This window comes from Rasamsonia byssochlamydoides (genome assembly GCF_041956645.1).
Source record: "Rasamsonia byssochlamydoides strain NRRL 3658 unplaced genomic scaffold VTN77scaffold_53, whole genome shotgun sequence".
In the NCBI taxonomy this organism is placed as follows: Eukaryota; Fungi; Ascomycota; class Eurotiomycetes; order Eurotiales; family Trichocomaceae; genus Rasamsonia; species Rasamsonia byssochlamydoides.
Genome location: NW_027192436.1, coordinates 190,110 through 206,297, shown reverse-complemented (window position 1 = coordinate 206,297; position 16,188 = coordinate 190,110). Strand labels below are relative to the sequence as shown.

At 52.0% G+C, this 16,188-nt stretch overlaps 3 protein-coding genes across 3 annotated transcripts; 2 read left to right on the top strand and 1 right to left on the bottom strand.

Moving 5' to 3' along the window:
* Window positions 1–2,491: 2,491 nt before the first annotated feature.
* VTN77DRAFT_6877 (uncharacterized protein) lies at window positions 2,492–4,372 on the top strand (the record flags this gene model as incomplete). Its single annotated transcript, XM_069423203.1, has 4 exons — window positions 2,492–2,517; window positions 2,575–2,891; window positions 2,965–3,182; window positions 3,242–4,372. The coding sequence occupies 4 exons, from the start codon at window positions 2,492–2,494 to the stop codon at window positions 4,370–4,372; spliced, it is 1,692 nt and encodes a 563-aa protein (XP_069275895.1).
* Window positions 4,373–6,800: 2,428 nt separating this feature from the next.
* On the bottom strand, window positions 6,801–7,631 carry VTN77DRAFT_6876 (uncharacterized protein; the record flags this gene model as incomplete). The annotated part of the gene is made up of 1 exon (XM_069423202.1): window positions 6,801–7,631. The coding sequence occupies one exon, from the start codon at window positions 7,629–7,631 to the stop codon at window positions 6,801–6,803; it is 831 nt and encodes a 276-aa protein (XP_069275894.1).
* A 3,442-nt stretch (window positions 7,632–11,073) lies between these two features.
* On the top strand, window positions 11,074–15,993 carry VTN77DRAFT_6875 (uncharacterized protein; the record flags this gene model as incomplete). Its single annotated transcript, XM_069423201.1, has 7 exons — window positions 11,074–11,265; window positions 11,326–11,388; window positions 11,451–11,700; window positions 11,757–14,153; window positions 14,202–14,351; window positions 14,404–14,546; window positions 14,608–15,993. 7 exons carry the CDS (start codon window positions 11,074–11,076, stop codon window positions 15,991–15,993), a joined length of 4,581 nt encoding a protein of 1,526 aa, XP_069275893.1.
* Between the last annotated feature and the right edge of the window lie 195 nt (window positions 15,994–16,188).

Below are 16,188 nucleotides of genomic sequence, written 5' to 3'. Positions count from 1 at the left end.
CCCCCCCCCCCTCTCTTCTCGAACCTGTATGCCGTTTCTTAAGATCGATCGATCGCATTCTGTCCTGTCTGTTTTTGCATGGTATCAGGCAAGGCTTGCAAGATATCTATCTTGGATTAATGGACCTGTTATTACTGACTCTGACTCTCACTCTCAGTTTGGGACGAACGTCATGACTGACAACTGACAGGGTAGGGTGTCATGGTGAGGGTGAAGTGAGCGCTTATCGATAATCAAGAAGATATGATATGAACGAATTCCACAAGTGCAAATTCGAATCATTCACGTCCATTGTAGAAACGCTCAGACGACGACGAACAGACAGAACTCGAGAAGGAGCCATCGGATTAACGAATAGGTTCTGGTTACTGTTTACAATATATTTATATAGCTCAGAAACGAATCAGGAGCACTGGCTTCAATTAATTAATTGTCACATTCGACAGACAGAGTCGACCTCCACACAGGCAGTCAGCCAGTCTGGTCATCTGCGGCAACTCTATGGGATTCCTCGATTCGAGTCACTGAGTGAGTAGTGAGTACACCCGAAATTTCGCTTCTAGGTAGTAAGTAATACGTGTGGATTACTGATAGAAATACATCAGAGAATCGCCAGGCTCTCTCTCTCTCTCGTCCCAGATCTTTCGGTGTCTATATAGTTAACTGTCCCAATAGAATAGAAATAGATCTTGCTTCCTTTGGAGCTGTCAGACGTCGGAAGTCGACATGTGCTTATCTATCGAGTCCGTCGTTGAGCTCAGAACATGGAAATGAGATATTGATATCTGGACCCTTTTCTCTTTGAGCGCCAGGTAAGGCGGCCATGGCAGTGCACATTCTCGGTATTTATCTATCCTCCCATAGAGAGAACAAGCTTGCTTCCCCACATGCAGTCGGTCGGACTATGCATGTCCTCAACAAGCTGCTCAACCACTTCGAAAAATTATTTCCTAGCTTCCTATTAAAGAAATATTTCCGGGTATCCTGGCGTAAAGTGGACCTGCAGACTTTCAAAGCAATGGATTGACGTCCCTATGGAGCGTACATCTCCATTTCTATTGCATAACAGAATTCTGGATTTCAGAGAAAATCATCTCCATCTTGTCAATTTTGTTGTGTGCCAAGAGCTTTTTTCCTCTGGATAGCCGGACGTCCGGACCCGGGACGTCTAGGCTAGGCTGTGGTGGGGGGAATAATCTGTGCGGAAGTTAGCTGTTGTTTCCGTCGTCCTGTCGTTTCCCCGCGTGAGAATGCCGTTGGTATTCTGGATTTGTTTGAATAATAATTAGTTATCTATGAGTTAACAATCCCTGAGTCCTCAACTTGATCTGCCGGTTCATTAAGTATTGCGTTCGGAGGGAAGAATAATCTACCGTACTCGACTTCCTCTGTCAACAGCGGAATTGCGACCAGCGGACGCAACCGTCAAAAGTCTTGGCATTGGCACTAGACGGCGTTCCCACCCGTGAACAGGAACAAGTTCGGCGTAAGGAGAACTCCCAGATTGAATCTGCGCGTGAGGATATTCCCCCGCAAAGGGGCTGTCACAACGCAATCTGTCAGATATCAGAGACATAACGCGGGGAAGTGTATTTTATTATGCAATGGAAAACACGATGTGCAATCATTTGATGCATGCAGGGTTGGAGATCTGGGGATTCAGGAGGAGTGCATCGGCTGGCTTCGGGGACGAAGGGTGGTCTGGGAATTAATTGCCACGCTTGGGTCAGGCTTGGCTTGGCACTGCGACGCTGCAGGGACCAGACCAGACCTTTTGAAGGGACGGGAAGGAGCAATTGAGCTGATTGTCTCTCGTGACCGGTTCCGAGGGATGCTCTTGTCGGCCCACTGTATGAAAGTTTGAGGAGGAACAAAGAACCAACACATGCTGTCTCTGAGCGGGAACGCCGATTCGCCAAAGATAAGGATATGTGAAGATCGTGGTGATTCCGCCGCACGTTGTCGTTGCACTGCAGGTCGCATGCGCGCGTCAGTACTCCGTATACATACAAATGATCCTCTACGCAGGCTCTTCGACTGCCCATCAGGCACAATTCGAGAAGGAAACCTGGATGGCTGCTTGGAGAAATATGCCGTACCGGCGTAGTGCGATTAGTTTGTAAAATTTTCTTCCTGTTGGGGGCTACATCGGTATCTATCTACCTATCTCCGTACAGAGACTCCGCTCAACCGCCAAGCCAAGGACCCCGCCGACGACCTTGAGCTAGCGCTGGTGATTCCTGAGATTTCTCTCTGTGCGCGTGGTAATTTGTCGCGTGGACCTGTGAATCAATTGCCCGCCGATCTTGGCGGGGTTTCTGCCTCGGCCTGTGTCACTGGTCACTGTGGTGTGTGGGTGACTGCGAGCAGTCGATAGCATTACTTCCATATAAGGTACCGCTGCCTGGAGGAAGGTCAGGCGCGCACACTTCTTGTCCCTCTCCTCCTTCCCCAATCTCCCGCCCTCCAGTGCTGCACACACATCTTCAATATGTCGACTGGAGACGAGGTTGCGCAGTGAGTGTGATCTATCTGATAGCCCGGGGGAAGTTTTACTGACGACAACCGTCACAGACAGCACCGGCAAGCTGATCCTCCCAAGGAGCCTGTCGGCGAAGTGGACGAGAAGGCCCCCTCCGTCACTCCCGACGGCGAGGAACCCACGGAGGATGAGAAGCGCACGCTGAGACATGTCGCGGAGCATCTGCCCGTCTCTGCCTGGCTGGTGGCTGCCGTCGAGCTGAGCGAGCGGTTCACCTACTATGGCATGTCGGGTCTCTTCCAGAACTACATCCAGCGCCCGCTCGACGGGAGTGAGGGTCGTGGTGCCTTGGGCATGGGACACGAGGGCGCGACCGGTCTGTCGACGTTCTTCCAGTTCTGGTGTTATGGTGAGTGCCTCGTCATCTCTGCTAAAAAAAAATGCATCAGCTAAAAATGCCATTGACTGACTGGATGTGATAGTGACCCCCATTATCGGTGCCATCATCGCCGACCAGTACTTGGGCAAATACAAGACCATCATGGTCTTTTGCATTGTCTATCTGGTTGGTCTGCTGATCCTCCTGTTTACTTCGCTTCCCGTGTCTCTCGAGCATGGGGCCGGTCTGGGAGGCTTCATTGTGTCGATCATTATTATTGGTTTGGGAACGGGTGGTATCAAGAGTAACGTGGCGCCGTTGGTACGATATCTACCTATGATACCTGCCTGCACTGCTTCTGATCGAGGCTAACGAATCAGATTGCGGATCAATACACGCGCAGGAAGATGGCCATCAAGACCACAGCCAAGGGTGAGCGAGTCATCATCGACCCGGCCATCACGGTCCAACGGATCTACATGATCTTCTACGCTTGTATCAACATCGGTTCGCTTTCGCTGCTGGCCACCCCATATATGGAGCGGGATGTGGGTTTCTGGTCTGCCTATCTGCTGTGTCTGTGCATGTTCGTGTGTGGAACGGCCTGTTTGATCATCGGCCGCAAATTCTACGTCGTGCGCCCACCACAGGGATCGATCATCACCGACGCATTCCGCGTGATGGGCATGATGATCCTCCACCGCAATATGGATGCCGCCAAGCCCAGCTGGCAGGCGGCCCACGGTGGTCGCACCAACCTCCGGTGGGACGACCGCTTCGTCGACGAGGTCAAGCGAGCGCTGGTGGCCTGCCGTGTGTTCTGCTTCTACCCGATCTACTGGGTGGTGTACGGACAGTTCTCGAACAACTTCGTCACGCAGGCGGGTCAGATGCAGGGCCACGGCATCCCCAACGATCTGATGCAGAATTTCGACCCCATTGCCATCATCGTCTTCATTCCGATCCTGGAGCTGTTGGTGTACCCGCTGCTTCGCAAGCTGCACATACCGTTCAAACCCATCTCTCGCATCTCGCTCGGCTTCATCGTCGCGTCGCTGGCGATGATGTACGCCGCTATTGTCCAGCACCTCATCTACTCCGCGGGGCCGTGCTACGAAGCACCGCTGTGTGATGCCTCGAAGGTGAACGGAGTTGCGCAGGGCAACAATGTGCACATCGCCATCCAGACGCCAGCATACGTTCTTATCGGTATCTCGGAGATTTTCGCGTCTGTGTCTGGTTTGGAGTATGCGTACACCAAGGCGCCGCCCAGCATGAAGTCGTTCGTGCAGTCGATGTACCTGCTGACGACCGCGTTTGGCTCGGCGATTGGTGAGGCTCTGACGCCGGTGGCCTACGACCCGGCGATCCTGTGGATGTTCGTGGGGTTGGCCTGCGCGTCGTTTACCGTTGGCTGCCTCTTCTTCATTCTGTTCCGCCACCTGAACGCGAAAGAAGAGGAGATGAATGCGCTGGATGCGGACGCGTACGGGCCGGTGGAGGAGAAGTAACCGAAACCGGAGCAACTCACGTACTTAATTCTCTGGATGATGACGAGCTTTGAATGCGACATTTGCTGAATCCGCATTCATATGTATGTATTATACCAATGATAAGACAGATAAGAAGCTGCGGTAACGGCGGCTTCGACAGTCACCTCGGAGCAGAGAATAGTAAATGAAGACATGAAGAAGACATGAAATGACTCTATCCCTTTCCAAAAGAATACTCTACTCTCTACTCGAATCCTTCACCAGCACGTATTATGCACAGTATGGCTGCATTTATTCAACTTCACTAGAACCAAAAAGCAAAGAAAGTGACTGTCAGAGTATAACCCATATATTCCCAAATAGTGAATTAGGGCCCGAACGAACCTAATGACCCTCATCCTGTCCTGTCCTGGATTCCATATTCATCCTAGGATTTTCATTGAAATTCGTTGTTTCTGATGCCTATATAGATAATAAATATATCCAAATATAGGCACTAGGAGTAAAGGGTCTGTAGTATGTATCCAGGGCTAGATGTATGTACATACATACAGTATGTAAAGTACAGTTCCTCAAACCCGACCTTCCTCATTGATGATGAGAGGACTATACAGTACCTTTCTGACGACCATTGCAGGTTACAATCTTCCAATTTCGACACGCAGACAGATATGAGAGAGGGATATGAGTTTGGCGTCAAGATCTCATCGCATATCAGCTAGCTTATAAATTGAACTGCTGCTCTTGCTGATGATGACAGCTAGCTACCGAGGTAGATAACTTTCATTCATCTTCCAAAGGAAGAATATCCGGAATAGGGCCAGCGGGGACGATCATGTCCACGTTTCCCTGGTCGTGCTTTCTGCATAATGCGGTTAGGTAGCCTCGTTTGTACTGCAGACATCAGTCAGTCAGGTTGCACACAGAACAGACTGTTTGAAAGCAGGGGGAAACACCCCACTTCCAACGCCGTAGTCTTCCTAAACGCCCCTCCCCTCGTCCTTTCCGACTCATCCCAGTACAGCCGTCGCAGCCAGCGATGAATACGCGGGTAATCATGACGGATCATCTTAATATTACACTTGAAGAGCGGATGATACGCGACGTCGAACCAGACGATGGTTACAGCCGGACGTCTGCCTCGGTGATGTGCTCGCCAAAGAGGTAGGGCTGGTGATCCGGGTGGGCAAGATGGTCCTCGACGCGATCCAGCGCTGCAAACAGCGGGTAGACGGCTGCGTCGTAGGCGGCCTGCGTGGTCGCGAAGCCGGTCTTGTACACGCCGTTGTTGATCGCGTCGTATACCCAATCGTTCATGCCGTCGATGTCAGCGCGGAGGTGCGGTGGGTAGAGGCCTCCGCCAGGACGGTTGTGCTCGCGCAGACTGACCGGAAGAAAGTTATCGAACGCAGTGTAAACATGCGAATGATCTCGCTGCTCCCATTGTTGACGATGGTCTCCTTCTTCCTGTCCCAGAGGACAGGCACTGTGTAGCGCCCGTCATAGGACGGGTCAGCCTTGAGGTACAATACAGGTCCTTGAGGAACTTGAAGCCGTAGAGCGGGTCCTTCGCGGCGGTGCCGTCGCGGCCGGAGAAGAACCACCCGTCGGGGCCGAGTTCCGGGTCGAGAACGACGAGCCGGATGAGTGACTCCAGACCTTTGAGTGAGCGGACGATATTGGTGCGGTGCGCCCAGGGACAGGTCAGGGTTAGGTACAGCACGTAGCGGTCTTTCTCAGGCGGGAAGTCCGCGGAGGGAATGAAGGAGCGGAAGACGGAGGCTTTGCGGCGGAAGTGGCCGTCTGCGTCGGCGTGGTGGTAGATTGCTGGTGCGTTCTGACAGGTTATAATCAGAGATGTCGTCAAGAAAGTAGTTGAGAAAGTAGGTATTCTGCTGTGCGGAATGATTGATATCAAGAGGGGGGGATGCTCGGGATGTTCGTACCTCCCCCGCCATGGTGGAGCAGATATCTACCCCGCGCGGAGGAGGTAATCAGTGACTTCGACAGAAAAGAATAGAATTGGAAACCACCACTTAGATACACACTTGAAAAGACTGTTCTACCAGGTATATTCACCGTAAAAGAAGCTCATGCTGAACAGATTTGTAGATTATACTGCCGTACTGACATTTCAATGCTACTGCTGCTGGTCGGAACCATCGGATAAGATTACAGAGCAAGCGGTGATGTGTAAGCATTTGCAATCGGACTTTGAATGACCGGATTAGAAGACTGACAACTCTGCAAGCTACAAGACATGATGGAAGTATCTGTTAGACGCTAGACTGGTCGAGATTGAAATGGATTTATTAAATCCCGATCTTGCATCTTAGCCCTGTAGATGCTGGCTGTAGTTGTTGTATCATATGTAGAGTGTCATATCATATCGTATCACATCACATCATATCATACACACAGACGCATCATGATCATACTAGGTACTTTAAGTCTTCCAGAGTAAGTCTCTAAATCGCTTTGCAACCTCCCGAAAGCCATCCTCTTTCAGCTCCACCCACATATCCACCCAGCCATCCTGCTTCGCCTGCGCAACCTCCTCCTCCGTAAAATCCTCCTCCTGCGGTCGTTCCACATAGATGGTCTGGAACCCCCTTGCCTTGGCCGCCTTCAGATCAGCCAGATGCGCCGCCACGAGCGCGCACTCTGCCGGCTCCAGGCCCAGCTTGTGGGCTGCACCATCATACACAACCGGCGACGGCTTGTACGCGCCAAACTCCTCCGCGCTCGTGACGTGCTTGAATGGCAGCGGGCCGTGCCTGCAGAGCTCCGAGAGCAGACTGACGTTGCCATTGGAGAGGGTCGAGGTCTCGAACATCAGGTTCAGGCGCGCCAGGCCCTCGATGCTGTCCGGCCAGGGGTCGAGATAGTGCCAGCTCAGGGCGAGCGCGCGGATCTCGTCGTCGGTGAAGATGCAGCCGCCATTGTCGTCGGCGAGCTGCCATTTCTGGAGTAAGTTTCGTAGCGCGTCCCAGTGGTGCTGGTCCACCGAGACGAAGCCTTCCTCCTCGTGTGCGCCGGGGTCGTACGTCCGCGTGAAGATCTTGTATGAGTGCCGCCACTCGGACGCAAAGACGTGCCAGTCGTGGTCTGTCAGTGCGGAGAGCCTCTCTCGTAGCGTTGGGGAGAGGCTGCGCTGTGGATCGTGCAGGGCGTGGTGAGCACGTTGAGTCAGGGCGCGGTGGATCGAGGAGCGCCAGTCGACGACGGTGCCGAAGATGTCGAAGAACAGCGCTCTGGGTGGGTTCTGCAGGGACATGGTGGTATCAAACCAGGTGATAATGTATATACGGCTCGTAGGTATGTAGCAGAGGATCTATTTTGGCGTGGTTGCCTTTGCTTTAATACTAGGAATACATCAGACAGATGCAGTTATGTAGTCCTAACGAGGTCTGGTGAAGTGATTAATTAAAATGAAACGCATGTGGAAAAACACTGGTCTAGAAGGTATGTAGACTGGAGACTGGAGCCTGGAGGCTGGGCAGATCACCTCTTCCGCTGCAAACATGACACCACAGCATCGATCAATCCAGCTGGTCAATGTTCTGCCGGCCAATAATAACAAATTTATCCAAGGTTGACAAGGTTCATAAATATTAATATTCACTAATCCACGGGGAAATGCCCAAGTCGGTATTACTTCACGGAATACCCCGCACTCTGCGTTAGGTAAGCAAAATCTCGGAATCTGGTAACTACGGAATACTCCGTACCTAATTTTTTATTCTGTAGTCTTGTCTTGCTGTAGCTAAATTTAAAAGCCGAGCTTGGGAGGGATCACGAAGATTGAGGTAATATATCAGGAAGAAGGAATCGGGCTAGTCAGGTGGTTATTATTATTAGTAAGTTGAAGCATCGCCAATTGATTAATTGCTAATTAGCTTCTGGCTGGGCAATGTTCTATTACAGTGCTGTACCGTAGTGTAGTGACTACTTATAATTAAATCATTTGGTTCGCTAGTTTCGTAGACTACTCATGCGATACTCCTGGGATGTCAAGAAATACTCAGGGTGCTGCCCCCTGATTCGCTGCCTAGGAGCCTTTAATTGACCATCTACTGCTATTCCCTAGCCTTTTATGAAGTATCAAAGACTTCTTGGTTATAATAGGTAGGAACCCCTACCAGATGATGTTTCTAAAAGTTGATTTTTGGTTAGGATATATGCCTACAGTACGGAGTACTTACTAACTTAGGTGGGAGAGTTGCTTGATTAACTAATAGCCTAGCAGTTGATTAGGGACTAATAGTCTTCTACTCTGTAGATTTAATATAGCTAGATTATCCTCCCTAGATAGGTTAGATAATCTATTACTTCCCCCTAAGAGTACGGAGTACAACGTACTAGACCCCTAGACCACCAGTTGTCGGTATAAATAGGGCCACCATGAGAAGGTATCTACTCCGTAGTCTCTGCCTAGTCCAGGCTTGATGAGATGAAGGCAGGGTACGGCCCACTACCGGTCAAGTTGGAGGGTACTCCGTACTCCATAGTGCTCCGTGAATGCCTGAGGCCCCATTAAATCTTCAACTCTACGGAGGACGCTACGATATAATTAATTTCACGTGACACACAATGTCTCCATGCAGCAGCTCCTATTCAGTAAGCCAATTCCTCTGCCTGGAAATAATTGCCAAGCGTGTCTATGTACTCCGTACAGCACGCACCCAGTGAAACGTAAGATAAAAAGCGCTGAAGACTTTCTAGTGTGAGGATAAAGATGCAACTAAAAAAAAAAGACGAACGAAGTGTCATGCAGTCAATTAAATTGACATTCCTACAACTGACCCAAAGCATGGGCGGGGTTTGTAGCGGGGAAGCTGAGGATCTATTTTTTTTCCTGCTCGTGTCTTGACTTTAAAGTGATTGGAGAAGAAGGACTTCAAGAAAAAGAAATTACAGAGGCACGAATGGTAGTATCGTGCAACTGCAGATGACCTCAAATGCACGAGGAAACCAGCCTATACCGTCGACGGCATCAACACGTGATCGAGATCAGATGATCACGCAGACACATTTATATGGAGTACTCCATAGTTTTTGTAGAATATCATTTTCCAATCTTCCAATCTTCCAATTGTCAGGCAAGCCCGTACAGAAGCATTCCTACTGAACTTCTTAACCCTGAATGAACTTATGAAGGAGAGACTGGAGGCCAGGCCAAGGGGCTGAAGATCGCCTCGATCCACCTCGCTGGATTCTCCGATCGGCAGCACTAGCCCAACCCATCAGCTCGTTTCCGCGCGGTTAGTTAGCCCAACACCAGCATGGTATGAACTATTAATATTGCAGGTGGGCCATGGAATTAAAATAAATCATGGCCGTGTGGCGCGCCACGTCCAGGAGTCCATCCCTGTCGTGCATGCAATATGCATGGCTTGTGTGACGTTCTAGGCTGCGATAAATTACAGTGCAGGATAGAGAAGGCGACAGGTCACAGAGGAATTAGAATTAACCTCGGCAATGGAATAGGTACCTAAGCAGGCGGGCTCTGCCGTTCAATTGAAGAATATTGCAGCCTAGACTCTGTATACTCCGTCCTTGTTGCTCACTTGGATGGGAAATATTAGTCAGATAATTTCCCACGATCCACAGAGACAAAGAGAGAAAAGAAAGAAAATCAGATCGATTCCAGCCTGTGGACGAGAGAAGATCGCAAGAGTGGAGTAGTTAGGTAGACTTTTTTTAGGCAAACACGAGAGAACTGCATGCAGCCAACCCCAAACCTTGTCTGCGCAGTCCGATCTCACCGAGTCTGGTTTTTCTTTCTTTTTTCCTTTTTAACTTTTGTTTTCGTCCTTCTTGCATCGACCAATTCTTTGATCTCAACCTTAATTTGGGATTCCCGTCATGTCCAGCTCCAACCATCCATGGCGTTTGCAGGATAGCCTGCTGTGGCTGTGTGGCTGGAGTCGATAGATCTTCGCGCCGTCGCATTGCTGGCTCCGATTTCCACAGCGGATCCAGAGCCAGTGGAGCAGTTGAGCACGCCTCCGGAATAGGCCGTGATAATAGCGCCGTGTTGCTAACTTGCTCCTGCTCGTGCGTTCCCCCCTACCGCCTAAAAAGGATAGGGTACGTCACTGTGTGCATTACTTGGGATGTCGCTGCTCCGTGGATTACTCCCTCCTTATTGCTAATTTGCTACGATTTCTGTGCAGTGATCATTCCTCAGACTTCGTCTGCAGCGGATTTACGACGGGTCGCACCAGCCACAGGCGGAGGTATCCACTGCAAGCTAAGGCAAGCGCTTCTGGAGAAATCCAGCGATCCCAGCTTTCCGGTCGGACCAACGACGGCGCTGCCCTCGGCCTCCTTCCTGGGGTCACTCTTTGACAAACAATACCACCTCACAACTCAGTTTTTGAGAACCGTCCTTCTTTTCTCTCCTTTTCTTTTCATGGGGGAGGTTTCCCAGTGACTCTGCAATCGGGTTGATTTCAACCAACCCATTCATTCCCCTCGATCGCTGCCAGTTCCGCTCTGCGGCCAAGAGCCGCCGTCTTGGAGTTGGAACCACTCTGACGTCGACAGGCTGGCACAAGCTGCCAGCAAGACCAGTGGCCTTCTTCCGTCCCCCATTTAACAGCTCAAAGCTACTCCAAGCGACTACCAGGTCAATTGCTGAAATTGAAGTGTCGCAGCCTGTTTTCTCCCTCGGGAGGGCTCGTTTGCCCAGCAGGGTAGAGCAAGAGCAATAAATGGCGTCCACCACGGAGGAGGCCCAAGGGGCCATCGAGACTCCTCAGGCAGCTGCCCCAGACCCTCAACCCAACATCCAAGCCGAGACGACAGAAAAGGAGCTGGTCGAGGAGAGCCGTAAGGCCGGCGCGCCAGCATTCCAATTCGACCCTGATGCGTCTCCTGAGGAAAAGGCCGCGGCAGCGAAATCGGTAAGCACGACATTTGCCGAAGCGTCTGACTCCTTGCTAATCTTTCGCGATCTCATTTAGGCTCTTCCGCCGAATTTCAGCAACCCGAAAAAGCCCAAGGGAGTAGCGGTCGTATCAGATCTGGTGAGTGCTAATTCCCGGTCGCACACTCCAATCTCGCTCGTTGCTGATGTTCTCTCTCACAGGATGTCAAAGGCCCCGACAAATATGACCTGCCTTCCCCCGCCAAATCCACAGACCTTGTCGTCCAGTCTCCGACCAAAGACGAGGAGAAACAAGCCAATGGACACTTGACAGAGGATATGCGATGGGCCCGAGACCGGACCGGATGGGCTCCACGGTTCGAGCAACCAAACGAGCACGAAAATGAGGAAGAGACGTTGCTAGATCATCGGACCTCCCTGGAGGGCAAGCTGGATGATAAATTTTTCGGAGGTAGGTAGTGTCTGCGAGTTTGTCTCGTCGAGCGTTTTCTAACGGATGGCCTCCAGATTGGTACCACAACGCTGGTGTGATCGTGTTCGCCTGTCTAGCATCCTGGATCGTCGCTGTACTGGGAGGGGGCCTTGGCTGGGTTCTTATCGTCATGGCGACCTGTGGCACGTATTACCGAACCTCCATCCGCCGCGTTCGACGCAATTTCCGCGATGACATCCGTCGGGAGCTGGCGAAGCAACGGCTGGAGACGGACACCGAAAGCCTGGAGTGGATTAACAGCTTCCTGGTGAAATTCTGGCCAATCTATGCGCCAGTGCTGTGCGACAGCATCATCAACTCGGTCGATCAGGTCCTCAGCACGTCGACTCCCGGCTTCCTCGACAGCCTGCGGCTGAAGACCTTCATTCTGGGAACCAAACCCCCTCGGCTGGAACATGTCAAGACTTACCCCAGGACGGAGGTGGATACGGTGATCATGGACTGGAAATTCAGCTTCACGCCCAACGATACGATGGACTTGACTGCACGCCAGCTCAAGGAAAAAATCAACCCGAAAGTGGTCCTCGAAGTGCGAGTCGGCAAGGGTGTGGTGAGCAAGGGTCTCGACGTCATTGTGGAGGACTTTGCCTGCTCCGGTCTGATGAGGGTGAAACTCAAGCTGCAGATCCCCTTCCCCCACATTGAACGCGTCGATTTTTCTTTTTTGGGCCGGCCCGAGATCGATTATGTGTGCAAGCCCATTGGTGGGGAACATTTGGGTTTTGATATCAACTTCATCCCCGGCCTGGAGTCCTTTATCAAGGAACAGATCCATGGCAATCTGGGACCGATGATGTACGAACCCAATGTCTTCCCGATCGAGATTGCGAAGATGCTGGCGGGTAATCCGGTGGACCGGGCGATCGGCGTCGTCGCCATCACCCTTCATGGAGCTGTCAACCTGAGGAATTCCGATAGATTGGGAACAAACACCAACGATCCGTACGCCGTCGTCTCCATCAACAGCCGAAACGAATTGGGACGGACCAAGGTCATCCACGACACAGACAATCCGCGCTGGAACGAGACGCTCTACATCATCATCACGTCGTTTAGCGACTCCTTGACGGTCCACGTCTACGACTACAATGATTTCCGGAAAGACAAGGAATTGGGTGTCGCCACTTTCCCCCTTGACCGGCTTGAGGAGGAACATGAGCATGAAAATCTCAATCTGGATATTTTGTACAGCGGGCGGAATCGCGGTGTTTTACAGGCCGACGTCCGCTTCTTCCCCATCCTTGAAGGGAGGAAGCTGGAGAATGGCGAGCTCGAACCGCCTCCCGAGCTGAACACCGGCATTGCCCGATTTACGGTCGAGCAAGCCAAGGACTTGGACGGCAGCAAGAGTCTGGTTGGCGCTCTCAACCCGTATGCGGTCCTCCTGTTGAATGGAAAGGAGGTACACGTCACCAACAAGCTCAAGCGGACCAACAACCCGATCTTCCAGAATGCGTCAAAAGAACTGCTCATCACCGACCGAAAGAGCGCCCGCCTGGGGCTCGTGATCAAAGACGACCGAGATCTCGGGACAGACCCGATCATCGGTAAATACCAGATCAAGTTGAATGACATGCTCAAGATGATGGAGAAAGGTCAAGATTGGTATCAACTGGCTGGAACCAAGACAGGTCGGGTCAAGATGACGCTCGATTGGAAGCCCGTCGCGCTCCGGGGCGTGGCGGGCAGCGCAGGCTACATCAACCCCATTGGTGTCGTCCGGCTGCACTTCAAGAGCGCCACCGACCTGCGCAACCTGGAGGCCGTGGGCAAGTCCGATCCCTACGTTCGCGTCCTGCTGTCTGGTATTCCCAAGGGCCGGACGGTCACCTTCAGGAACAACCTCAACCCTGAGTGGGATGAAGTGGTCTACGTGCCCGTTCACAGTCCTCGGGAAAAGCTCACCTTGGAAGTCATGGACGAAGAGAGCATGGGTAAAGACCGGACTCTTGGTGAGGTTGAGCTCTCGCTAGCGGATTACATTCGGGAGGGCGAGAACGGGGAATACGAAGTCGACGACGAAAAGCAGCTCCTGACCAGTGGGCTTCGCCTTCATGGCCGGGGTCAGGTCAAAGGCCACCTGCACTACACTGTTGCCTTCTATCCCACGTTGCCCGTTGTGGATCCCGAAGAAGAGCGCGAGGAAGCAGAGGAAGATGAACAGAAAGGAAGTGATGGCCGACCATCCACCTCTCTGTCGAGGAGGAGCGACTCGACTAGACCGAAGAGCGATATCTCGCAGGCCAGTGCGGAGCCGTCCAAGGCAAACGGCCGAGCCAGCATAGAGACCACCAGGTCTAATCTCCTCCCCAATGGCGATTCTGTCCCCAATCCGGAGACTGTTTCTATCACATCATCCGCAAAGGAGATCCCGAAGATCTACATCGGAGCAGAGGATCTTCAGAAATACGGTATGTATGCAATTCACCATTGTTGTCAAACTGGGCTAACGATTGCAGAATCCGGTTTGATTGTTTTCAAACTGATCGAAGGCCAATTGTCACATCCTAATATGCAGCTCGAGGTCGTCTTGGATGACCACATGTTCCCGTCGTACACATCACCCAAGGTGAAATCGAAAGACTTGAGTCACGTGACGTTTTCAGATAGTATGTATTTCGTATGTGTTTACACAAGAGAAAGGTGCTGACTTGTCTGCAGTTGGTGATGCTTTTGTCCGCGAACTGGACGTGTCTGAGATCACTCTCCGGCTTGTCCAGAGGACTAATGAAAAGGATGAGGACGAATCGCACACGATCGCCAAAATGACTGGACCGACGTTGCAGACCTTGCAGCGCTGCTTGGTAGGTTCCCCTGGTTACATCCGTGAGAGGTTGTCAGTCGTCAGTGCTGACGAAGTTACAGTATACTCCCACAGAACTAACTCTCCGGTCGAATGACGGAGCGGTAAACAAGATCAAGGTCAGCCTCAGATTTATTCCCGTCAAGATGAAGCTGGATCCGAGCGAAAGCATCAACAACTCGGGGAGCCTGCGCGTTGACGTGCTTGACGCTGCTGATCTGCCATCGGCCGATCGGAACGGATACAGCGACCCGTATTGTAAGTTCAAGCTGGCTGGAAAGGAAGTGTACAAGACCAAGGTCCAGAAGAAGACGCTGCACCCGGCCTGGAATGAGTTCTTCGAGACGCCAGTCAAGTCAAGGATTGGCGCCGATTTCCGCGTGGATGTCTATGATTGGGACTTTGGAGACAAGGCCGATTACTTGGGTGGCGTTCCGATTGACCTGGAGTCGTTGGAACCCTTCCAGTTGAAGGAAGTGACGCTTCCTCTGGATGGAAAATCCGGTGTCATCCGGTTGAAGCTGCTCTTCAAGCCTTCCTACGTGACGCGGTCCCGACAGGGCCACTCGACATTCTCCGGGACATTTGCGACCCCTGGAAAGATCGTGGGCGCTCCTGTCAAAGGTGTCGGCATGGTTGGCGGAGGTGTTGTCAGAGGCGCCACCTTCCTGGGCCGTGGAATTGTTTCTCGATTCCGTAGCCACGACCACGACGAGGCCGAGGCCCCGGCGACTACTACAACAACTCCTCCGAGCGCACCCCAAGAGCACTCTCCACCAAGACCAAGGACTCCTAATCACAAGGCGGATGGCGCCGCGCCAGCGGTGCTCGTGGACGGTGCTAGTCCACCTCCAGAGCCAGCGGCACCGGCAACTACGCCGGACAGTATGCAACGGCGCCACAGCCGCACCCGCAGCGTGGCGTCGCAGTTTGGAGGAGGCAGTGGTGAACTGGGAATCGCAACTTTCACTATCCTCTCTGCAACGGGGTTCCCATCTTCGGCGCATGTGCGGGTGATTGTCAAGGTGCTCGGGCCCAAGGGTGCCAAGGAGGTGCACAAAACGAAGGCGATCAAATCGAGCAGCGGAGCGGTACAGTTCGATGCGTCGCACGAGACGTTCCGGGTGCAGAATATTGCAGCCGACGCGCAGTTCCAGCTGCGTGTGGTGGATCACTCTACGTTTGGTTCTGACGACGTCCTGGGGGAGACACTGTTCTTTGTTGATGACCAAGGGTCCATGGCAGGCCGGGAAAAGACGGTCAACATTGGCGAGGGAAGAGTGGTCCTCAAGAGCAATTTTATTCCTACCGACGACAGAGGGCGGCCGGGCACGGCCTACTCTATGAATGGGGATACGACGGATGGGGAGACTTCAGAGAGGAAACCGCGCCGGAGCTTCTTGTCGAAGAGGAGTGCGAGTTCCAATAAGGATGATAGGGCAGGGTAGGCTGGCTATATTTAAGGTGTTGGTAATTGTTGAGTTGGGATTGCTGGTGATTGCTATTGCTGAGGTACGGATTACTGGGAGGCGTGTGCTGTGATTGCCAATGGCTGTTTCCTTTTCGTTATGGTTTGCTTTTATTCTTTGTAATTGTGATATCCTTTACTCTTTACTACTCTTTACTGGTTTGGGTTTTTCTTT